We start from the raw sequence: 25,343 nt of genomic DNA on the forward strand, positions 1-25,343 counted from the left end.
GAAGCAAAACTGCACATGACAATTTAATTGTTTCCAAAGAATAAATATAGAATTGTTTATTTTTCTGATCCTACTAGCATTTTGTTTCGTGTTTTAAGCATAAACCTTTGTTACATTACGCTTTAAACTAGAAAAACATGCTAGCGGAATCTGAAAAATAAGCCTCAAGAAATGCATGTTATTTTAGACATGATAATATTTGGTTATTTCAGCAGTGTAAGGCTAAAAGTAAATTAAAATTATTTATTAATGTCTTAATATATATGCTAGCTAAGTAATATGTAAAATAATCTATGAGATGATATATCATGTATGAAATGATTTATTTATTGCAATCTGAGAAGTTCTGTGTGTAAGAACTGTCCCTCTTTTTCACTGCGTTGCACTTATAAAGATGTATTCCTCCCCCCGTGTTTCTTCTTCTCTCCCCGGTCCACACAGCCACCTTCTTTTCAGGCCTTCATTTATCACGTTCTGATCATTCAGAGGCTGCTGGGAAAGCTGCATTTACCCCGCTGGTATAAATCTGCTTTGGGGCATTAATTCACAATCAGCGTATGTTAGTGCACTTTAGAAGAATTAAAGCAATGGCGAAATCACGCACGCACACACACACACACACACAAGTAGAGGCTGAAAAATGAATGTAGAAATGTAGCACTACGCCACTGTCGCCTGCTAGCACTTAATTCACTTAATTGACATTTTAAAAGACATTTGGTGATGTACTTGTTTAAAAGTCTGTATAGAATATATTTTTTACTAGTGTTACGTTACTTTTGTTGTGTAATAACCAAATAATATTCTGTAAAACTTGAAATTTGTCATGATTACATTCGAAATACGTTTTCTGTGTACGCAATGTGTGTGTGTGTACTATTTATATTTATTAGGTATATATAAATACATAATAAATGTGTTTAAGAAAATGCCAAAATTAAAGTTTTTGTTTACATAATATATGTAATATATAATACATGCATATATTTCAGAAAAATACATTTATAAAAAATATATTTGTTAATATATTAATTATATGAATATAAATATAGTATATATATATATATATATATATATATATATATATATATATATATATATATATATATATTATTAATATAATATTATAATATATTTTGTATGCAATTAATCGCTATTAATAATTTGACAGCACTAGTTTATATATTTAATATTTTTATATATGTTATACGAATATAAATATACAAACATGTAAATAAGCTGCATGTGGATATTTTCTAAATATATGCTGTGCTGTTTTTTGTGTGTCTTTATATATACATAATAAATATACGCAGTATAAATATGATATATACACGCAAAACCTTATTTTGGATGACATTTAATTATTTCCCGGCCCTAATAAATTGTATTTTATCTTAAGATATTTTTATTTTTTCTGGAATCCAACAAGTTGTGTCTTGCTTCGTCTATCAGCTCATATCTAGCGTAGTAACTTGCATGTAGCATTCCTATCCGTCTCTAAGGCATTCACGAAGCACTCTTTTAAGGAGGAAAAAACCAGCTTGAGATATTGCTTTAATTTAAATGTTTGGTATAATTGCCTTAATTGGCCTACATTTCCCATCAGCTTAGTAGTTTATTTCATGTGGCTCACCCTCGACCAGACCCACCCTTCCATCGCAGCACATTCACTGAGAGGGTCGAGGGGGTCGACGAGGACGGATTCTGTCTGCTACCAGATATTAATGTGAACAATTTGGATGTGTGCATCGCGGGAGAGCAGCAGGCAGAGAAAAGTTGCTTTTATGGCCCAGGCTTTGCTCAGCACAAGCAAACACCCCCAGGATTTCTGGGCATGGCACATAATTGCAGCATTAAGAGGCGGTCAGGCCGGTGGCTCATTAGGCCTGCTGTAGAGACAGCCGTAGGGGCCTTCGGGAGCCATGCGGTGCGGAGCATCAGCCGGGGGCAGGGCGACGGGAGCGGAGGGATGGCGCAACGCAAGGGGGCGTTTTTATTCTGACGAACGCTACCGGAGGAGTGGGTAGCTCTTCTCTGCAGTTTCTCATTAGTTAGCCACGAAGGCGATGCTAACTCAGCCCAGTGTCACCCGCCAACTCACCGCTGCCACGCTGAATGATCGACTGCATTCATGTATGCACAGCGAAGCCAGAGCTGCTGAAACATTCACCCTGAGGATTGTGGGATGCTGTGTTGTGAAACATGCCATTTTGTGAAAACTTTGGAGCATGTATTGAGGATGGGCGGTCTAGTAGCGGTTAGAGCTAAAGTGTGTAAAAAAAAAAAAAAAAACTGTGTTATAAATATATGGATTACATTTTTTTAAGTTATTTTTTATTTCATGTAATAAGATACAGTATAGCTGTAATGTGTGTCATTTTTAATATAGTTTTTTATTGATTAGTTTTTAAGTATTCTTTCTTTTATTTGCAAATGCAGTAGTTGTTGTTTTTTTAAACAATTTGTTGTATGTTGTATTATTTATATATTTATTTGTTTTTACCTTTATTTTAATTTAATGAAATTTTAAAGCTGGTGTGTTATTAAAAAAACTTATATTTAATCTTTTAAAACATTATAAATCTTTGATTTAATTAGATATTAAATATTTGAATAGTTTTTAAAAGTGTGTAATTTATTCAAAAGTATTTTTATTACAATTTTCATTCATTCATATTTGTTTAAAAAAGTAATATGACTTGTATACGCATCACCATTTCTATTTTATTTTATTATTTCATTTAATAATACTTAAAATGAAAAAGAAACTTGAGTCGGTCAGTTGCATACTGATCTCTGCCCCCAAAGAAATGACCAATACGTCTATAGTGTTTTGTTTAGTCACATCCTTGTTCTTCCTACCACACGAAATGTCAGTCCTGCTTCAACTTCTGTGTCTCTAACTTTCCAGCAAACCCAAAGACGTTAATTAGCTGGTTCAGAAGTGTTTGATAAAAAACTGGTGCGAAGTCCCCTGCAACTGATCACGTTGTTTGTCCAGAGAAACTAATTCAGCAGCCCTTGTCATGTGGCAGTAAACAAAGACCGCATGAGAACCTCTGTGGCGCAGAAACCCTTTTAATGAGCCTAATATTTTTCTTGTGACATGTGCGCTATGTGTCAATATTGTGTTCATGGCTGTTAATGTCAATCTCAGCTGCCAATAGAAAACTAGAAAGAGATGTTTGTTCATTACGGCTTTTCCCTCAGCCCGCATCTCTCTGTCATTCTCATCTCTCATCTATTTGGCAGCTCGCTGAGGATTCCTCTGGTGTTTTTCTTTTCGCTCAGCCCACAGATCAAAACACCACACCAATCAGCGGACAACTGTAGGTGTGAACGCTGGAATTCATTACAGAGATTTTAAAAGAATTCTCTCTGCTCATTATAAAATTGACCTGTTGTTCCTTCTGAATGCTGCGTCTTATTACACTGAAACTTACAATGGCACCCTGTTTCTAAAGAGAGAAGAGATCAGTTTGATTGCTTAATTTAGACCTGAACTCCAAACCAAGTTTTAAAACTTTAAGGCCATTATTCAGGTAGTCTGTAAAAGACACTGGATTAATTAAGATCGTATGTATCATATATGTTCTTTTTTTTTTTACAAGGGTGTTGTTTATTTCTTCTTCCTCGTTAATGAATTTATTATTTTATAATTCGTGGGGGGTTGTGTAAACAACGGCTTTTAATCACAGCTGTCTCGTTATGTGCTATTTATTTAAAGACATTAGCAATTGCAGTTTGACAGTATTTTTTTTTTTTTATATTGCAGCACGAAGCACATTTATAGTTGCATTATGTTCGAGTGCTTCTGGGAAGTTTGTATTTATAAGTTGAGAAGTCGTGGTTTAAATCACTTTAGTGGAAACAGCATGGTAGTATACGTTTTTTAAACTGTGTGTCTATAAAATGATGGATTTTGGTCGTTTGTTTTTATTCTGTTTATAAAAGGTGCTGTAAACTGACAATTTACTCTCTCTCAAGACAACAAAATGTAGACAAGTTTGTTCTCAAACTCGATTTTCTCTTAAAGTTTGACATCACCAACGGATGGTCTGCAGTGAATGGGTGCCGTCAGAATGAGAGCCCAAACAGCTGATAAAAACACAGCAATGTAATCAATACAATTAGTTCGTTAATGAACATCTCGTGAAGAAAAATGCTTGGAATGAACAAATCCATCATCATGAAGCTTTAACTTCAAACTGTTGCTTTTGACAAAAATACGAGTTCATAATCTAAAACGACATTTCCTTCAGTGAAAACGTCCCCTCACATTAAAACCTGTGAAATCGATAAGTTTGTTTAGAACTGTTTTGCACTGTAAACGATTCTTGATCCGCGCATATCTCTCTCCCGGTTCAGACTCATTCTCACTGGAGAAAGCAAAATTACGAGGATCCGTTGGTGGGCGAGTGATACAACGCCGCATTTCTCCATATTTGTTTAAATTAGATTAGGAAAACCCATATTTTCTCACTCATAATTACGACTCGTATGACGTTCGCATTCAACTTTCACATAGGGGTCTGTGCGAAAACCTAGGGGTTTACTACTCGGCAAAACAACTATAAATATGGTCGTATAAACGGTTACCATGCCACCCCGCTCTAATTTATCACGAGGTGCAAGATTTAAGCTTGTGATAAAGCATCCAGCAGATAGAGATGTCTTTACCGTAGGAGTGATCGTTGGACTCGAGGATGTCGGGAAACTCTTCAAGATGGAGTGCTACACTTAAACGCAGTTAAAAACCCTGTTATTAGAGGCGCTGCATCAGAGCCTTGTCAGCCTTAAATCAGGGTCCTGCCCCTTGATGGGAGGCAGCGCGGTTACCCCGGGCAGAGCGGGGGCGCCGAACCCATGCATCTCTCCCTGTGGAGATGCCGATCGATTTCTCCCTCAGCGGTCCTCGTGTCATTTGTGGTTAGTCTCTCAGACGGGCGGGTGATGCCTAAGAAGTGAAGACTGCATACTGTCTGCCACACGTCTCCTCCTTTTAGTCCACTCTGTCATGCACTTCCTCATTCAGGATGTACAGAACTACACATTTTCTTTAACTAACAGCCCGCCGAGTTGTCTTGTGATCGAGGGAGCCCTGTGCAATTAGTCTATTTACAGTTTTTGTAGACATGATCAGACACATGTAGAACATATGGGTGTTTTTTAACAGGACATCTGACAGATATTCAAGTAAAGAATTGACTAAATAACTGCACCCTTTTTTCACCAAATTGTCATATTCCTCTTAGAAACATTACGCAGAATAATGGGAACATTGCTCACAGCAGGTGATTTGAAGTCAGACAGTAATTGCTTGAAATGTATTGTTGAAGGTAGTTAGTTATAAAAGTGTTGCTGTGGCTGTGCTTTAAAGAATCGCAAATTGATTTCAGAAGCATAGGCTTTGTCGTCTTGCAAATGTTGCATCCTGTGAGGTGTTTTTGAAACGAATCCATGCACCGCTTGTTTTTAATGCGCTGTCAGTCAGTCAGTCAGCATACACCTGTCCATGACGCTTTTGAAATGTTAGAAGCAAACCCCAAAATATGATTCATTAGTATTATTAATAATATAACAAACAGTGTTGTATTCATAATATTTGTAATTATTTTAAAAGTAACATTATTTTAGATTTTTTTTTTTAGCTTTAATGTAAATGTCTAATTCTATTTTGTAAATATTACATTAATGATTATATTTAATATGATATATTAGAGAGCTTATTTTAAATATCAAAAGAGTGTATCATTATTATGCTATTTGTTTAATTATGCCCCAATAATAGCAATATTTTTTTAAATAATATATTGTATTGTATTATAAATATTAACATTTATATTGATTTTGCCTATATTTTCAGACCTTATAATATTATTATTTCCACCTTATAATATTAAATCTTGGTCACCAATTTGTGCAATTAACAAATCATTAACTATGACATTTGCCTAATTTTCTGCTTATTAATAGTTAGTAAGGTACTTCTTAAGTGTACATATTGGGTAGGTTTAGGGAAGTAGGATACGGTCATGTAGAATTGTCAGTATGTTAATAATAGGCATGCTAAATAGTTAATAGTGAGAATTGCTCCTTATAATTAAGTGTTACTAAAATCTTGTATGTTGGAAAGTTCAGTTCTGCAGTTTTTTTTAGATGAAAGTTTAATGGAGGGCACTTTTCATATTTAAACTGTTTTCTCTTCCATTAAAGTCAGATATCTCCAAGACCGCCTTGGCCTTTATTGTAACACGTCTGTTGGAGCTGTGACTTTTTGTAAGGACCAGAGATACCGGAGTATCAGATCCCACCACTGATGAAAGCGTCTATTTGAGAGTGCATTTCATTTGCTTACCCAAAAGATCAAATCTCCAATAACTGGCTCAGACATTTCTAAAGTCTTGTACTGAAGTGTTAATATGACATTGCAGAGCTGCAGTGTGGTTTATTGGAGTTATGAATATGAATGCTTGTCCTTAGTGACTTTAGATAAAGGATTCTTTACACTGCCTCAGCGTCCTTGGCCTTCTATCAGAGCAGATTTAGTCACCTTATGTTCACTGTCTCCTCAGAAACCCCTCGTTCTTTGATCAGGAGCCTGCAGAAGGCTCGACAGGTATCATTTTTTATTGTGTTCAGAGGAGGTCTGTCTTTTGTCACTGCTCCTAATGTAGTTGTCGATTCCTCCCTAGTCATTTAAATAGGGTGCTGTTGTTTTTGCCACGTCAGCACAAGCTAAGCACCGGCATCAGTCCAGCTAGAAGCCCCTGCAAAGCACTGCTAAGGATCTGTTCAAGGCCGAAGATTCATTTGATTCAGTTCAAATCGAGCTGAATCTAAAGAGGTCATTTTCTGAGATTGACGAGAATGATTGTATTTTAAAATAGTTCGCATACCACAGCAGCATTTGATTTTCTGACGTGACATTTTAAGATATACATGTTCTTAGTTTATAGACAGATATTGGTCATAAAATGACCAGTAAACAGTGTAAAGTTGAACCATTTTTACATGATTTGAGCTAAAGAATCCTATATTTTGAAACCGTTGATGTCATCTTTGATTGACATTACATTGTCTTGCAGCCTGTTTGTTGAATGAAATCTGATGCTTGTTTTTTTTGCTGTTTTTGGGGGTTTTAATTTCAAAAGCAGTGTCTGTTTTGCTCTAGTATGTTTTTGCTCTAGGCTGTGTTATAATAAAAAAGGAAAAAGCTGATTTATTTATGAACGTGTTTTTTTGAACAATATGACATGCATGACGATGCAGAAACTGATACACACTGTGCAGTATGTCATTTGGAAAAAGCAAAACGTAAAAAAGGAAAGGTTTTATTGTTGTCTTTGAACTCAGCATCATTAAATTAGGTAATATTAGACCTTAGCAGTTCTTGGTCCCAAGTTGCAGGGCTGTATATTTGAACATTTCAATTTTTCTGCACTCGTATGTCTATTACCTATAAAACATAACCACTGTAAGTGTAAGCAGAGAGAATGGATGTTGTGATAGAAGAACGTTTCCTCAAACACGTCATTCATTTGTTGGGTAGTGATGGATTGTATCCTTACGAGAATATCTTTGCAACAGAGGGTTAATAATGTAGAGATTTGCAGATATGGGGTGAAGAATGTTTGCCCTTAAAAACCCGTTTGACCCGATGTCCTTGCAAGCAGAAGAAGATGCAGTGCTGCGATGAAGGTGTTTACTCTGCAGTCTCTTTATAACAAAATAGTAAAACACATTTGTATGCAATCCTTTGTTCTGTTTTCTCTCTTTTGACCCACTTCTTGAAAGTGAACTGAAAACCAAGAGCTTCCTTAAACTGCTGATTTATCATGGAGGCTAAATAACCCCACCGATGGGTTTTATTGTTGAGGATGTCAGACAATGTTAACACCGGGCGGATTTATCCGGCAAGGATATCGCACATTTCTCAGCAGTAATGTTTTAACCTGCGAGTGACCTCCCGATATCGTGGTGATTCAGTATGCATCGTGAAGCACCAGTCATTCTCCTTTACGGTTCTGCGTTAGAATGTTGTGAACCTGCTGACTTTAACAAGCTTTTTGTTTATGCCCCGCTAAAGCTGGAGTAGGAATCAGTGCATTAGCCCTCAGCTGTTGTTCTTTGTTTTTGTAGTTCAACTTTCTTTTCCTATAATGGAAAAATATACATTAATATTTACTTAAAGAAACTGACCAAACCTAACATGCTAGGTTTTAAATGTACCAGTTTTAAATGTATTTTTGGTGTGCTGTCAAATGATTAATCTCATCCAAGTTTTTGTGTACATAATATATGTGTGTTTACTGTGTATATTTATTATTAAAAAGCTGAAATTTATTCAACCATAACTTTTATTTTGGATGTGATTAATCGTTGGACAACGTTTTTTTTTTTTTCGTTTAAACAACGTACATTTTAAATTTTCAACCCGATCTCTGCTGTTTGTGCCGTATATTGAGAATAGATATGATTTATATATTCGGCCAGGAACTTTATATAATCTTTCTCCATATGGGGGTCATTGATTGAATTAATTCGTTCACTTGTGTTGGATGTCACCACTAAACTTTTGCCCACCTTCCTAAAATCTAGTTTGAAAACAGCTGATATTGAGCCATACATCATTTCTTCTGTCACAGAGTTTCTGCTGTTATTCATTTAGATCCAGGGTTTTAAAGACTGAGCCTCAGTATGACCCTGTTTTATAGTGCTTCGGTCTGTATTTGCTTTGTTCTTTTCAATATTAGTGAAGATCCATAATCATTTAGATGTAGGCTAACACTGGCAGGTATCCCAGAACTGCCGTACCAAACTTAAGTTTTAAAGTTTTATAGAAATTCAGGTAAATTGAGTCACTTCATGCCATTCATCTCACAAAAAAATATGTTCCAGCTGACCTTAATTCACCCTGCTTTACCTAATGCAGTCACTTCGTTCTTTTGTGTCTGTGACAAGGCGTCTCTTGTCATTGTGATTCAAGTGTAGCAGTTGTTATGATGCAGCTTTTTGGCTCATTTAAAGTAAAATACATAGCACACTGTTTACAAACACAAACATTGCTGACCACTATAGCAAGACAGACTGAAGTTTTTTTGCAATTTTACTTTGTGTGTGAAAACTTTTAATGAGTTAATGTGCTACATGCTAATGTTTGGCTTTAGAAAAATTGTTAGTCACTTTTAAATAAATAAACAAATTCCTACTTTGGTACTTACAGTAAAGAGAAAAAAAAATCACCAAAAATGATTTTCCTCCTTCCGTTGAGCACATAATAAGTTATTTAGAAAAACTGATGGATCCCTTTGACTTTCATTCTGTGGAAAAAACACTGATAAAATGTCTTTTGTCTTCCATGCAAGAAATACAGATTTGGGAGGACAAAATTAAACATTTTTGCATTAAATGACTGTTTAATAATGGTAAAACACGTCATACGTACCATAGCCTGCATGCCAATGAGCAGAAAGGAAGACAGACATTGCATGAGGCAGTTAAATGTGGAACTTAAAATAACTTTATTTATTAAATGGGGTTATTTGATGTTAAAGACTTGGGCTGGCTGCCAAAAATGTTAGGATTGAACCATGTATAGGGCGGTTCATAATCTGCATTTTGTCTTCAAGTTTTGCTTACTGAACTTGAAAAAAAATATTTTTTTATTTCACGTTTTTTTTTTTTATTTCACTACATTTAATCCTTGAATTTTTTTTCCCCCTCTTGCACTCAGCAATTGAAAATCAAAATGATTTTTTGAGTAGACAATTCAAAAGAGGCACTTACCCAAATTCTGCTGGCTCTTATGTACCGTTGTTATTTCACCGAAAATCTTCAAACCCAAAAGCGCTCTAAAACACACCAGTTGCGCAGCAGCTCTGCAGGGTAGCTGAGTAGTGAGTGGCTAATGTGTCTTTTGAATCAATTATTTTACAAATTGTTGGAAAAAAACAACCGGGGCTGCATCTGGAAATTGTAAAGAGCTACTCATAATGCGGCGCGATGTTTGTTTTGGCAGCGTTTCGGTCCAGAGTGTGTGTCTCACGGCAATCCTGTTCAAAATTCCTTACTCGCATTGTTTACATTCGGTTCCTCCGAATAAATAACAAATGACATTTAATGGTGAACTGTCACATTTTGATTTTAGTTCTGCCGGGCGATTAATTTAATTCCCGGTGCGTTTATTTACTTCCCGCTGCTTCTAGTCATTTACAACTTTGACACATTGGAAAAGTCAAATGAAAAACTCAAGAAAATGCGTTTACTCTTCGTCCCTGCCGCTGGTTCTAAACTCTACGTGTATTCGCGAAGTATTTACCCTGCAGTTCAGTCTTCTCATTGACATCTAGAAGAGGAATCCTCTTCCCCGACTTGCTTTTGATTGGCAGAGGATGTCAGCTGTGAGTGCAGCATAAAAACGGCATAACAATTCAGTCCGCCTGTTGTTTTTGAGACGAGAGCTTTGATGGACACTTAGAGGTATTTGGAGAGAATATGCGATGAAGCTACGGTTGTGAGTGACAGGTTTGACTTGTTTGCGGTGCTCGTGGTCTAGCAGCCTTTAATTGAAAAGAGCTCCTCCATTGCTAGACTTTAATTTGATGCCTTTTACATCCTAGGGACTGAGCCAGGACTAATTAATGTTTGGAATGAATTACACCACATTGTATCACTTGGCTTTAGCGGCGAGATTTTCAATAGCAAGCCTCGCGGTAAAGTTCTTCCCCTATCGGATGGTATTGTTGGGCTGGCCGGTTAAAATCAAGCTCTGTTTCACCACATGACAGCAGCCGAGTGCGTTCTGAACAACACATGGTGATTTCGCCTTTGTTTTACTCCCCACAGCGAGCACTTGTCTTACAAAAACAAGCTACGTGCTATTTCTGTGGTATCCCATTACTGATTCAACCCTCCCTTCAAATGACTCAGTCCCACACACACAGAGTAATTCACAGGGGGAAAGGCTCCGAGCTGATGCTGGAATGGGGTTTAAGTGGAAACTTTGCTTTGAATGTCATTTATGCTATACATCCGTCCGTTATCGTAACGATACTTAACAGCTTTCCAGCGTTCAAAAGACTTCTTCCCTTCAGGAGGGCATGGCTGTTTGTGATTGCGTGTGTGCTGTTTTCCACAAATATCCCTTGTATAGTGAAATGTAATATCTCATTATTATTATCTAAGAAAAGCACCAGTATATAGTGTAATAATATGCAGTCCAGTTTTCATTTGTGGCACAGTGCAGATTTAAAAAGGTATAAAAGGGATGTATAACAACTAATAATAATAATAATTTGTATTATTAAAATAGTATATGCATAGAATTAAACTTGAAATTCTAAAGAAGAAAGACTGAAACAGTATTTTCAGTTACAGTTTCAGTTTAGTCTGGGCAACTTTTAACTGTGACTTTTTCCTTAATAAACTCCTAATGTTTTGCTTATTGATAGAAAGGTAGTTGTCAGGTTTTGGTATGGGGTCATGCAGAATAAAGCCATAAAATATTCTTCAATAAAACTAACAAACAGCCAATATGCTAGTAATATGCATATTTCATTTATTTATTATACAATTGACAAAAACCAAAAAAACACTAGCTTGCTCTATTCTTTTTGTATTCTATCTGTTTTCTTTTACGTTCTGTTAGGCTGACTCAGGCTTGTCATAGTGCTTGCATATTACTCTTTTGTTGATTTTAATTGCTTCCATTGTCTTTATTTGGTTAAAAGCATCTGCTATGTGACTAATGTAAATGTAAAAATGTGAACGTAAATGTGTAGATGTGACCTAATAAAGACAACCACGGTTTTCATTTTACCTGGTTTCTTCTGAACAATGTTTAAAGACAAAGAGAGAGAGAGAAAAAAAAAAACTCTGCGTGGCTTGTCTGGGCAGAGATGGGTAGCGGTTTGAATTGAAGACACAGCAGGTCTGATTCGCATGATTCCCTTTGAGAGCGATGACAATTTCATAAACAAGTTAGAAACAGAACACGTTCTATTTTCATCCTTCTGTTCGTAGTCAAAAGACTACATTGTATGCTGTGTGGTGTTTGCTGGGTCTCTACTGTATTTTTAATTGCCTGTCAGCCTCTAAACGGAGCCTTTAGCCAGATACATTTCCTCCCGCAGTTCATATTAAAACACTTCCTATATTCGCAGGATGAGTTTCTCGTTGGTATTAATGCATTTTTCTATCGATTAAAGGGCACTAGTTTTGCGAATGTGGCTTTGAAATGGACATACTGCAAGTATAAGACAGTGCTGTTAAAGCGATTTTAGAGATTTGTTCAAATGGATTGTAATTTGTTTAATGGAAAATAATAATATATAATATTTTTATTTACTAAAGTGCTAAATGAATTATGTCTTTATCACCTTCACACTGGTATGAGGGGCTTTTTATAATTACATCCACAATGTAGATGAGATTCTTTATAAAAACAGGTTTGGAGAAATTTAGCATTGCGTCATTTGCTCACCGATAGATTCTCTGCAGTGAATGGGTGCCGTCAGAATCAAAACAGCTGATAAAAACATCATAATAATCCAGTCCTTCAATGAGCTGGGGCTGTGAAATCGATTAATCTTGTTTATTAGCATTCAAAATCAAACGTTCATTTTGAATGCGATTGATCTCAATCAACTTGACTAACGCGACATGGGATGCATTCGCGATCAAGTCAACGCTGAATTTCTCCAAATCGGTTCAGATGAAGAAACAAACTCAAATGGATCTCGGGTGGACTGAGAATGAGTACGTTTTCAGCTCATTTTTATTTTTGGGTGAAGCATTCCTTCAAAGTCAATGGGGTCTCGTGATATCTCCTTTTATGTTGCACAGAAGAAAGTAAGTCATACAGGTTTGGAAGAAGATGAGAGTGAGGAAATGATGACACAATGTTTATTTTGGGGTGAATAATCAATTTAAACGAATTCATCCATGAGATTATTATTTTGCTGCTAACCATTTCAGAAAATGAAAAAGCTGTTCTCATTTGCACAGCGCAAGATTACAGACATTTATTAACTGTACGACAGTAAAATAAAATTACAAGTGTCAGTACAAATGTGGCTTCTCTTCTGTATTCTGCCGCTGAAGGTGCTGTGCACAGGCCATGCGAAACCATTGAAGTTGATTTGCTGTAATTGCATTTGAGCAAAATGATTTGGATGCGCATGCAGTTTCTAATTGTCATTCCATCCTGCTTCAATAAATGAATTAGGCATATGTGTTTCCTGACGCGCACCCTTTCTTGAACTCTCTGTCTATCTGCTTGATCCTTAATGGGTTTTTTGTAAATGCTCTACATATGCAAAAGATGATAAGCTGCGACGAGTAAGAGCTGGTGAAGAATGCAGGAGTGTTTCAATAAAATAAATGTGTACCGTGAACAACTTTTATGCTTTATGTCTCTTTGAAGCAAATGCAACTGACACAGTTCGTAATATTTAGCTTTTCTACTTAACATCTTCAAGAAAAAACAGCTTCTGCTGTCCCACGTAATCGCCAGTGTTTGATATGTTATTATAAGTCAAATCAATATATGTGATTTGTGTTTTTCTTCCAAAGTAAGCAAAGCATTTTACGTCCCACTGTATTTTTGTCATTACTCTCTTGAATAGATGTTAAACTTGTATATGAAAAAATCTATACTGCTCTTTTGTGAATGTGATAAGTATCAGTATTGTCTGATTCAAGTTTCTCATCTGATTGTTCTTTTTAATTATATTTGGATAATGCAGCTGATGTGAAACATATGTTTGTAGCAACATGAATCATAACTGCAATTAGATGCTGAGATAGTCTTGTTGCTGTGTCTGTCTCTGCCGTCGTAATAAGCAGCTGTGAGTTTAACAAAATGTACAGCGGCGTGAGATATGAAACATGTTTTTCAGAAGCTAAACTTATTTCACGAAGCATTTGAAATATGGCAAAAAAGGAAATTGTGTGGTTCTCGTTTGGTCATTTTTGGGGTAATTTACTTGAAACAGCAAAGAGTTTGTTACGATAAAGACTTTTATGGCTGAAGTGATCTTTTATTTTTGTAAACTAATAGATTTTGTTATGTACTGGTCATATTATAACCATTTTATAAACACTTCGTTTATTTCTGCTTTTTTTTTCTCTCTAGAAGGCTTTTTGTATAGATTTTTTCACAAGGCTTAGACTCAGACGTCCTCTATGGAAATACCAATTGATACAATTGTCAGACAAAACTGTGAAAATATATATATAAAAAAAAATAATAATTAGAAGCTAATGATTTCTGTCTTATAATGAAAGTTGTGTCTTTCTTTCATTTAGGGTGTCATTCCCACCACAGTTTAATTTTGCAAGTGTGAAAATGCTATTGCAAATGCTAACTACAACATTAACCTCAATTAGAGATTCTTTTTATTTTATTTGACTTTATTTGTAACCACAAAACCAGTCAAAAGGGTCCGTTTATCAAAATGTATTCAGCTTTTCATTGATGGTTTGTTATGATAAGACATATTTGATACAACCATTTGAAAATCTGTGCAAAAAAAGTGGTTTAAAATTGCCTTTAAACTTTTTCCAAGTTCTTAGCAATGCGTATTACTAGTCAAAAAGTATGTTTTAATATATCTACATACTGAAATGTACAAAATAACTTAATGGAACATATTGCTATTGCTACTAATGTGCTAATTGAGGTTTGTGGTCCAGGATCACACTTTACTTTACTTTACTGCCCTGAGATGACAATAAGCCACTAAAGCTAAGCCACAAAATAAGACATTGTGCATTGTTTAGTATGTGATTTTAATATATAAAAATGTAATCAAAAAATGTGTTTTCAGGAAGTGTCATTCCACCATAGACTCCTATTAATCACAACAAATCATTTGAGATATGTTGTAGAAATTCAAATGGTGGGAATAATTATGAAACCTTTGTTGACAAAAGTATAGAAAAAACGTGTTTAAAAAAAAGGTTTTTTCTAAGTTAGCAAAAAATACCCAATTATAGTGTTATTAGGAACTAAAATAAGCTTAGCAATGCTTTCCGCAATGAAATGAACTCGATTTTTTGGCACCAACAACCTATTTTAGCATATGCGCATATAACTCCTTTGATTGAAAGTCGTGCTTTCTATTCTTCTGAAGCGTTGCTGTTGTGTTTGTTGCGGCAGGTGGCTGTGTGAAGGGGGACCCCCAGGGCTGGACCCATGAGGAGTCAAAGAAGATGCTCGCAGCCTGGGCGCCTCTGCTCTTCTTAGCCATGTGGGTGAGAAACGCCACCAGTGGCCCGCTCTCATTCAGAATAGGTGAGTAACGTCTGCCGCTTTCAAGCTGTAGAGCACATCACTATCTATGGCCTGTATCTCTTCGTTGGTTCTCACGCTGAACGGTGTAATCACTGTTAATTAAAGTGATGGGGTTTCACACCAGATTTGTTGCCTTAAGGCGGACTGTAACTCCCAGAATTAACACACTGGAAAAGGAGAATGAGCATGTGAGCGCTGCTCGTTTTATATTGATGTTGTAAACAAAGGCTAGTAGAAGAAAAAATTAACGGTTTGTGGTGTTGTAACACTGTGGAGGAAGCAGCAGCAGCGTGTGTCTGACTCATAGAGGTCACTCTCTGTAATACCTACTCGGTTCACTTTTCAGGTAAATCAGCCTACAGCTGGCTTACTAAAACAGGACACATTAAAGTATAGGTTTTAGTTTTTACATTAGCTTAAATGAATAAGATTTATGAGAATGATCATGCGATTTGTAGAGATTTCAGGACACACTGAATATCTTGAATAAAAAAATCACTTTGAATTTTTTTTTTTTTTTTTCAAATGAAGTTTATTTTATATTACTTGAGGTCAGCTGAATCTATTGAACGCAGCTGTATTGCCATTTATCATATGACTCTGTGTTCAGACGGTCAGATGTTTCACTTTTTGAATCACCAGATGTTCTTTGGATCATTTTCAAAACACGATTCATCAAATGATCATCAGGTTTTACACAAAGCTGTGGAGATTATGCATCTTGTCACGGATGCAAATGAGGAGCAAAGAGTAAGACATTTTGAAATTCATGTTCATTTTAAGCCATTTTATATTCTATAAATGTCATTTGTAATGAAAATTACATTCTGGTGCACAAGTATAATTTAAGACTTTCACCTCATTGTAATTGTCTCTTAACGGTAAAATGGAATGAAGAAAGTATTTTAAAGGGAAGGTTCACTCAAAAAAAATACTTATAGGTTAAATTTTAACTGACATAAGACTTCCATTCTTCTGTGGAAAACAAAAGATGATCATTTTAAAAATCCATGCATTATTACAACATTACAAATTACACAATCTGCCTATTTTTCCCCTTGCTTTTTCTTTCCATACATAGAAAGAAAATAGTATCCGATCTTGTTTCGGTCCCCATTGACTTACATTGTATTTTTTGACCATACAACGGCAGTCAATGTGAATCAAATCTGTTCAAATTTAGTGACTTGTGGCCAGGTGTGGTGACCCATACTTGGAAATTGTGCTCTGCATTGAACCCAACCGAAGTGCCCACACATGACAGTGAACACAATGGGAAAGGTGGGAAACCAATGCTGTGGGACCTGAGGAACAGTTGGGGGAAATCGGTGCCTTGCTCAAGGGTCTCACCTCAGTCGTGGTATTGAGGGTGAACAGGGCACTGGACATTCACTTCCCCCACCTACAATCCCTGCCGGACCAGTGACTCAAACCCCCAACCTCCGGGTTACAAGTTCAGCTCTCTATCCATTAGGCCACGACTACCCCCTAAAAGAGCAATGTCGCACGCTTTAGCGACTGCACCAGAACACTGTAGCTTTAGCAGTTCAGCAAAAGTATTGCAACATTTCAAACTGTCTTTTGCTCTTTAAAGTGGGTACATCGGTTGGAACAGATTTTAAAACACCACGTTGTATCGCCAATGACATTAACGTCCAAAATATCGCACAGGATGTTTTTTATTCACGAGAGCACTTCAGACTTAGCATTAATGTGAAATTACTTTCAATTACATCCTCCCAGAGAGAGCACTAATAATGTCAGTCATAATGCTGAAGTATAATTAAATGCTAACAAAAAAATTAGCGAAGGCCTCAGATACTCGCTTAAGAGATGTTGTTTTTGTGAGTTGTGTTTATTAGCGCCCACACAGCCTCTGTCTCACTGGAGAAAAGCATTAAAGGACCTTTCCCTCATTAAGGAAATGAATATAGCTGTTTAAACTGACTTCATTACGGTTTAGAAGGCAAACCGAAAGAGAAAAAGCGAGACGGAGCAAAAAAAAAAGAACCCATTTAATGTAGGTCTGGGCTTTCAATGATGATGAAAATGTCGTCTAATCTATCTGGCGCCATATTGAGCAGTGCAAAATGTAAATTTAGTTCCAGCTGATTTAGCAAAGGGAACGCGTGTGGTTTTCCATGTGTTGTGTGTACAAGTGTGAAGCTTTTAATTCACTGTGGTAAGGCTCGGTCGTGAGATGTTTGTGCTCGCTAAAAGAGCATTGATCTGCTTATTCGGTGGCATATTACAAAAACAATCCCTCTGATTCCAGCGGCTCGGGGATCAGATGAGGCGGTGTGCTCTCATCTTCACAAAAAAAAAAAAACAAGCTCCTGCTTTCGTAGATCAATTATTAAGCAGCCGATGCGATCGCCGCCTCTCCAGAGCCTCTGCCTCTGTCATCTCCTTTGTCATTCAAACGCTGAACAAACCGCTCCCAACTTACCCGGGTATGGTTGGGTAATTAACCGGCGCTGCTCTCCTCCTCCACTTCTCCCTCGTCTCCTCACCTCCTGCACCTACGAATGCACCTCCGCAGCAAGCCCTGTTTATTGCTGTCTCGTTTACTTGACGATTAATTAAAACGTGTGGTTTCTGTTTTTACCGCTCCGATGCGAGGCGGCCCTGCCGAGGGTTGTGTAAATAGCGCGGGCGGCATTAACGTCTTTTCTTTCCCCGCACGTTGACGGGATGCTGACTGCTCTGCAGGAGAAAATATTTAACACTGCTGCCCTTCCAGTTCCAGTGTCACTGTCTGGTTTGCGCAATGAAAGCGTCAGGCCAAAATAGCATCACACTGGCACGAAAACAGATATGTGGTGTTTGGATGCTTGTCCCCGGCTTGGGATGCGTGCTGGTGCTCCCATCTAGCTTCTCAACTAGTTTAAAGCGATAGTTTGGCAAATAAGAAAATTCTGTCGCAACCTGCATCAGTTTTTTTTTTTTTTTTTTAAGTGGATCACAGAAGGAGATTTTGTTTATCTTCTATGTGAATGTTTGCTGTCAGGTAAGATTTTTTGAGTAAATATCAAATGACTTCAGAAGAGTTAAGATAGGCCTACATTCAGACTGCAGGCAAAAGGTTAATCCATATATGCAAAATTTGTTGGATTTTTCATAACAATGTGAGCATCAGTTCTGTGGGCGCAAATGCCTTGTTGATGCCAGAGGTCAGAGGAGAATGGCCAGACTGGTTTGAGCTGATAGAAAGGCAACAGTAACTCAAATAACTACTCGTTACAACCGAGGTATGCAAAAAAGCATCTCTGAACGCACAACACGTTGAACCTTGAGGTGGATGGGTTACAGCAGCAGAAGACCACACCGGGTGACACAGATAAGAATAGGAAACTGAGGCTACAATTCGCACAGGCTCACCAAAATTGGGCAATAGAAGATTGGAAAAACGCTGCCTGGTCTGATGAGTCTCGATACCTGCTTCGACATTCGGATGGTAGGGTCGGAATTTGGCGTCAACAAAATGAAAGCATGGATCCATCCTGCCTTGTATCAACGGTTCATGCTCGTGGAGGTGGTGTAATGGTGTGGGGGATATTTTCTTGGCATTTTTGGGTCCAAAAGTATCAATTGAACACACATATATATATATATATATATATATATATATATATATATATATATATATATATATATATATATATGTTCAATTGATACTATATATATATATATATATATATATATATATATATATATATATAAACAGGGTTTTCAAACTGTGGGTCTCGCTGTGGGACAATGTGGGTCGCATGAAGTCATTCGGCTACCTTCTTAAAGGGGTAGTTCAATCGTAGGACCACGACACATGCAAATTCCTACTAAGGTGCAGCTCCATTATAAGGAACAGCTCCTGTGTCAGGAGCATCACAAGCATACAGAAATTGCTGAATGAAGTCATTATTATGGTTTTCTCTAGCTTCATAATTTTATGGTGTAACCATTGATGTTACATGGACTAAAAACTCTCTTGACAATATCAGTTGAGTATTTGAAAGAACTTGATTTTGTGATCTGATTTGGCTTCTTTTCATAGGCTGAAATGAGGCAGAAAATATTTTAGATTATTCAGTACTGTAATAAATGCTACATGGTGACTAGCACTCAATTATATAAATATATTATGACATGAATACGTGAATACCTTTCTTATGAAAATACCTGAACGGCTTGAAGATCAGAGATAAGATGTAATTGCTGTGGTCTTGTGTTTATTGTCTTCAAGTTTAATCATAAATATGCAAATAACTTTTCCTACCACCTCAAGAAGTTTTCATTAATATAAAAATAAACCTCATTGTCAAGTTCTAGCCTTGTTATGTTCATCTTTCAGTGAAAACTTTTCGTGTGCTTAATGTCGTGGCAGTTTTGTTTGGCGATCCGTTTTATGAAAGACAAGCTGAGTTCTAAAAATGGCCCCCAGCAGTTATATCTGTATTCATGTGGCTTTTGGATTAATTAAAGATTGTAGGCTACATACTAGTAGTACTTTGGTCGCTTCTCAAAGAAAAAATCTGTTTCTACGTACCTTACTGCACGTTTTGCCAGTTTCAAAGAGAAATGTCCACTGAGTGGCACTTAAACACAGTTCAGTACGGGAACCCAGGCACATTTTTATTACGTTAATATACTGTGAGTATGTATTGCAGCGGTTCAGAATTCAATATTGTGGGACCGTTGATAAATGTCAATGCTCTATCATATTGGAAATATGCCCTACACCAAATCTAACCCTAAACCTACCTTATAGTGTTAGCAAATGCAAAACTGATATAATAACACATTTGTTGATGCACATTTGAACAATTTTCTCAAACCGTATTCACACGGGAATCGAACCTTGCCTCTTAAGTAAGTCTCTGTACTCCATGAGCTACAAAACAAACCTGCCATCTATGAAAACCCATATAGTAGATATGAAGCTGGATGTTCAAAAGCATCAGTTTTCGAATATCCCAGTATATTAAAATTGTTTTGAAGCCATAACATATTATTTTGTAAGTGATTGTGCGAAAATTATACTTTATCAAAACTCTGTAGATTTGTGTGAAAAGGTGTCTCAGTTTTACTGCCTCTAGTGTTCATTTCTTTTGGAAACTGCAGTAATATTATATGTATTTCGTGTCTCGCTAAAAAGTACACCAAGCTGCGTTTATGCCGTGAGACCAGAAATTAAACTATGTGGGGCTCTCATACAAGTAAACAATGTTTTAGTCGTACTGAGCCATAGTGCTGTGATTCAGTTCTGGTTCATGATGTTTTCTTCTCCAGTGCCATGCTCCTCTCCCATCAAAAGCAAGAAATGCTGTAGTGATATAGTGAGTTAGTAAATGCTTTTATATATCCGGACGTGTCTTTGAATGATTTTCTCTGTCTGGCTTTGAAACGATAAGCTGTACGTTACAGAGTTTGAATTGCTTCCATGACTTTTTCTCATGTGTATTGAATAATTGACGGTGTGCGTGTTTGTCAGCCTCAACACAATAAACTATGTGGATGTAAAGAAAAATCAATGCTGCCACCTCCCCTTCTCTCTCAATCTCTAAGCACAAGCGATCGTTCATAACCGGACAACAAGAAAAAAGAAATTTATAGATTTTGCTTTGGATAGTACATTTTTGCCCAGCTCATTTTGTGCCAGATAACATCTCAGACGGCCATCACTGTCAGCTACCGCTTCTAAAAGTCCATTCAGACATGACCTAATGTGCGATAGAGACAGCAGCCGGAGAACGGTGATTGACTCGGTGGTGTCTGAGAAGCAGATGACCCTCTCAGGTTTATTATACCTTCAAATGGTGGCCAATAGCTGTTTTCAGGCTGTAAAAGCAGATAAGTACGAGTGTATGCAGGTGCAATGCACATGTATTTGGCGTGCGTCTCTTGAGAGAGGTGGTGTATAACTCAAGTGCATCACAGCTGGTAAGGTAAGCTACTGTGGCCATTTTTTAGGCCTGCAGGGGATTTTGTACTGAAACACCGTGATTCATACTTTATGGCTGTTGTGGTGACTGGATGCAACATAAACCAAAATAGCAAAAGGAGTGCACTAGATGGGTCGAGTAAGAGTAGAAACATACCTCGCCTCTGCTGTTAAAGATGCATGATAACTTTTAAGTTCACTTACTCTATGTAATTTAGGGGCAAAGTATAAGAAAAAAAAGTATACATTTTATGCATGTGGTAGATGTTTTTATTTGTTTAGTACATTGATTTTATGTAGAGATTAAAGCCATATTCAAATTCAAGCTATTACTGAAAATAATTTTTATGTTAATTGAATAGTTCACCCTAAAATAAAAATCTTGTCATCATTTACTCACCCGTTTCTTACGTTGAAGACAAAGATGTTACAAAGAATTTTGAAGAATCAAACTTGTTGGTAAAAATACTATGGAAGTCGATGGGAACCATCAGCTGTTAGCATTTTTTAAAATATCTCCTGTGTTATTTGTTATTTCCTGTAGGTTTAAAACCTGAAAATGAGGCTGAGTAAATAAGGACATCATTTTCATTTTTGTATGGGTAGAGATCTCATTAAGACCAATAACCAACAAATATACATGTCCCAGTGAAGTTGGTAAATAAAGAGAATTTGTTGAAATGCACCAAAATGCAATATTGACTCTAATAAAGTTTGTATTCAGATATTTGCATTTATATATATTTTTTCATTTTTAATAATTTATATTTAAGTAATTATTAAATGCTATCATCTTAATAAAAGTGTTAGCCATAGCTGCCGCCTTTAAATCTCAAAATGTTTAATAATTTTTCATAAAAGAACCAAAGTATAAGCACTATTATGCTGGGATGGCTAAATTCACTTGTAGCATTTAAAATGACCATTTTTTAGTGCTTAATAATTTTTAATAATTGAGCATTTCCCATATCAGATCCCTGGGATTAGAACCCATGCATGCCCTTGAGGCTGCTATCACTAAATTCTAGCCTTTGAGCTACAGGAACACCTGCACCCGCAGACAGATGTGTGTACAGTTTTATAAGCGCCAGTATCCAGAACTTTGACCGAATGATGGAGGCCTGAGTGTGTTGTCTGGATAAATGATCGCTAGGATGGTGCAAGTCACACAGTCAACATTCTCCGGGTCACATGGTTGAACAAGCTCGAAAGGTTTCTGCTTCTGTTTGTGAAAGGAACCTCAGTCGTGACTTAGTTTCATAACAATCTGATGGGTTTTGTCATAACTTATCATGCAGTCGCTCTAAGCTATTTAAAAACCCAATGTTCTTGTCCTTGGGGAAATCGTTTGTGACATTCAACTGCTCTGCAAAAGCGTTTTAGTCACTTATTCTCGACCGTGCACAAGGTTGATCTTGATAACGATAACATGTGAACAGATCCAAGGCTTGGGTATTTTAAGCAGTTAGAAAAACGAATGTCGTTTAGGGTCACGCACATTATGGGGGTCCTGTGACGTTTGCCCACTCTGAGCCAGACAGGGACATAAGCAACCAACAACCCCACCCTGCCAACTTCTGCCATCCAACAGGACCATTTGGCTCCCTCCGTCTCCATCCGTTTATCACGCCTGCAAAAACACGACAGGTGCAGCTATTTACCTCGCCATGTAGTCTAGAAATGAATTTCTCCCCAGAGGGTGTGAGTGTGAAGTGACCTTGTGTCTTTGTCTGACAGAGCTGCTGCTGCGGGACTCCACACATCAGTGCTTGACATCAGCTGGGTATTTTACGTGATTACGTGATACATTTGTGAAAGAAGTAAACCGTTACATTCTTACAAACTGGAGGTCTGTTAATATAAGAAATATCTGTTTTAAGTATGCATCTCTGAAATGATAAAAAGGATAATCTCAAAAAAAAAAAAAAAAAAAAAGGAATTCAAAGTTTAAGTGCAAAGTTTGAAATGTAATATTTGAATTCCTCACATGAATGTGTATAACTATTTTCCACAAATATAAAAATGTCAAGTGATGTAACTGACAAAGGTTTTTTGTTTGTTTGTTTTTTTGTTCAAATGTTTCTGTCTGACAAAAAAAAAAAAAAAAAAACGTTTGCCTTCTCATAAAATAAAATACAGTATGTGAATTTTTTGGATCTCTTCAAAATGGTTTCTTTAATTTTGGTTACAGTTGAGTGGATAAAAATGTAATTTTAAAGAATATTTTAAAACAAATGGACGCGCTGTTTTTGTTTTGTTTTGATATATATTGTGAATGTATTTTAGCATAGTATGAAAATAAAATAAGTGTTAACTTTTTAATAATTATTATTGTTATTGTGCTATTAATGCCAACAGTAATATCATCTTAATTGAAAAGATGTATTATCTTCATATTTTGTGTATTTTTGATTGTCTTAATAGATCTAAGCAGTGTTGATTTAGACATAATTATTGCAGTTATAATGGTTTCTGTGCACTTAAGCTACAAGTTACTGGACTGAACACCAGTTTTATTATACATTGTATCATCCAATTATCATTATCCTTCAACATAAAAGAATATGTTGTGCAATTAAATCATGATTAAAATTTGATTAGATTAGATTAGATTTTTACAGTCAAACGTTAGATAATATCACAAACAGTCAAAATAATGTTGTTATAATAATATAATATACTAATAGTAATAGTATAGTAATATTCAGTTTGAATAGAATCTGATTTAGATTTAGATTTAAATGGGATATGGATAATCTTGTTTTGAACCTTTTTTCATTTTTAATGTGAATTATATTAAAGCCTTAATGACTGGGTAATAATACATAATTGATGCAATATATATATATATATATATATATATATATATATATATATATATATATATATATATAAAGAAAGAAAAACCTAATAGCTACTTGCTGTGAAACCTTAGAATGATCATATAGTTATTGCTTGCTATTAGACTAGAATTATAAAAAATACCTGCCAATAAATTTTCAATTAAAACATATCTGGGGGCTGTGAATCTCTTGGCACAGGTTAAACTTGAACAAACATATGTCTCATTCTCTTTGGCACGTAAAGCTTGTCTCTGTAGTGTCTTTGCTGTGGAGAGAAGCTGTGGGATACAGGGATACACTGCTAACCTGACAACATTTCAGTGCTTTAGCTTCAGGTCAGACTTGAGATACGCTCCTGTGATATGTTTTCATCTGCTGCGAGCTCAAGGAATACAAATACAAAATGAGAAAATCTGGGCTGGATATGACAACTCCACTTCAACACCTCAGTTTCTTAACTTTTTACATTTCCTTTTTCTGACATAACGTTTCATTTTTTTGGATTTTCTGGTTTAACTTTAATGCTGTGGTAGTACTGCGGTGCGGTGATTGTATCAGATGGTGATACTAATAATACTTTTTAATACATTTTGTTTAATTTATATATATATATATATATATATATATATATATATATATATATATATATATATATATATATATATTTATTTTTCACTATAAGTGTATTTTGATTTTAAAAAATACAATCTTAAACATTTACAAAAGATTTAAAAAACATTTTAAGGTTTTTTGAATGGTGATGTACATTATGATTACTTTATTATATAATTAAATAATTACCATATTGGAGTACTACAGTATTTACATTGTACTGCAAAGATAACCGTGGCACTGTCCATAAAATTATGACGTTTGGTTGTTTTTCTGGAACATCAATATTTCACATCACTGTTTCTTGCCTGGCAACAGGCCGTGTCACGTAGCCTTGGCTTTTATTCGACCAGGTTGTAGTCCGATACTTGCGCTTCACAACTTTCATTGCCATAGTCAAACAACTGTGGCTGTTTTAAGAATCAGTCCCTGGCTCTATACACCTCTATAGACCTGTGTCATTGTTTCTCAGTCTGTGGTCTGACTTTTCATCACATCACTAGACGCTGTCAGACAGCCTTTTATTTGATCAAGTGATTTTTATTTATTTATTTATTTGAATCAATCCACAATCTGCCATCCTTTAGAAGCCAGGCGACGGATGCTCATTGCTACAGAGATAGGGGCGGTCGAGATGGATAGGGAG

General features: G+C 36.1%; 1 protein-coding gene across 2 annotated transcripts in view; it reads left to right on the top strand.

The window, feature by feature from the left end:
- The window catches only part of grik4 (glutamate receptor, ionotropic, kainate 4), a 262,123-nt gene that overhangs the window by 107,604 nt on the left and 129,176 nt on the right, over window positions 1–25,343 (top strand). For both annotated transcript variants that reach the window (XM_043259848.1, XM_043259849.1), the window contains exon 3: window positions 15,167–15,301. In XM_043259848.1, coding sequence (XP_043115783.1) covers window positions 15,220–15,301 — 82 coding nt within the window. In that variant the 5' untranslated portion in view covers window positions 15,167–15,219. The remainder of the gene's footprint in view (window positions 1–15,166; window positions 15,302–25,343) is intronic.

Source organism: Puntigrus tetrazona, chromosome 15, assembly GCF_018831695.1.
Source record: "Puntigrus tetrazona isolate hp1 chromosome 15, ASM1883169v1, whole genome shotgun sequence".
Classification (NCBI taxonomy): Eukaryota; Metazoa; Chordata; class Actinopteri; order Cypriniformes; family Cyprinidae; genus Puntigrus; species Puntigrus tetrazona.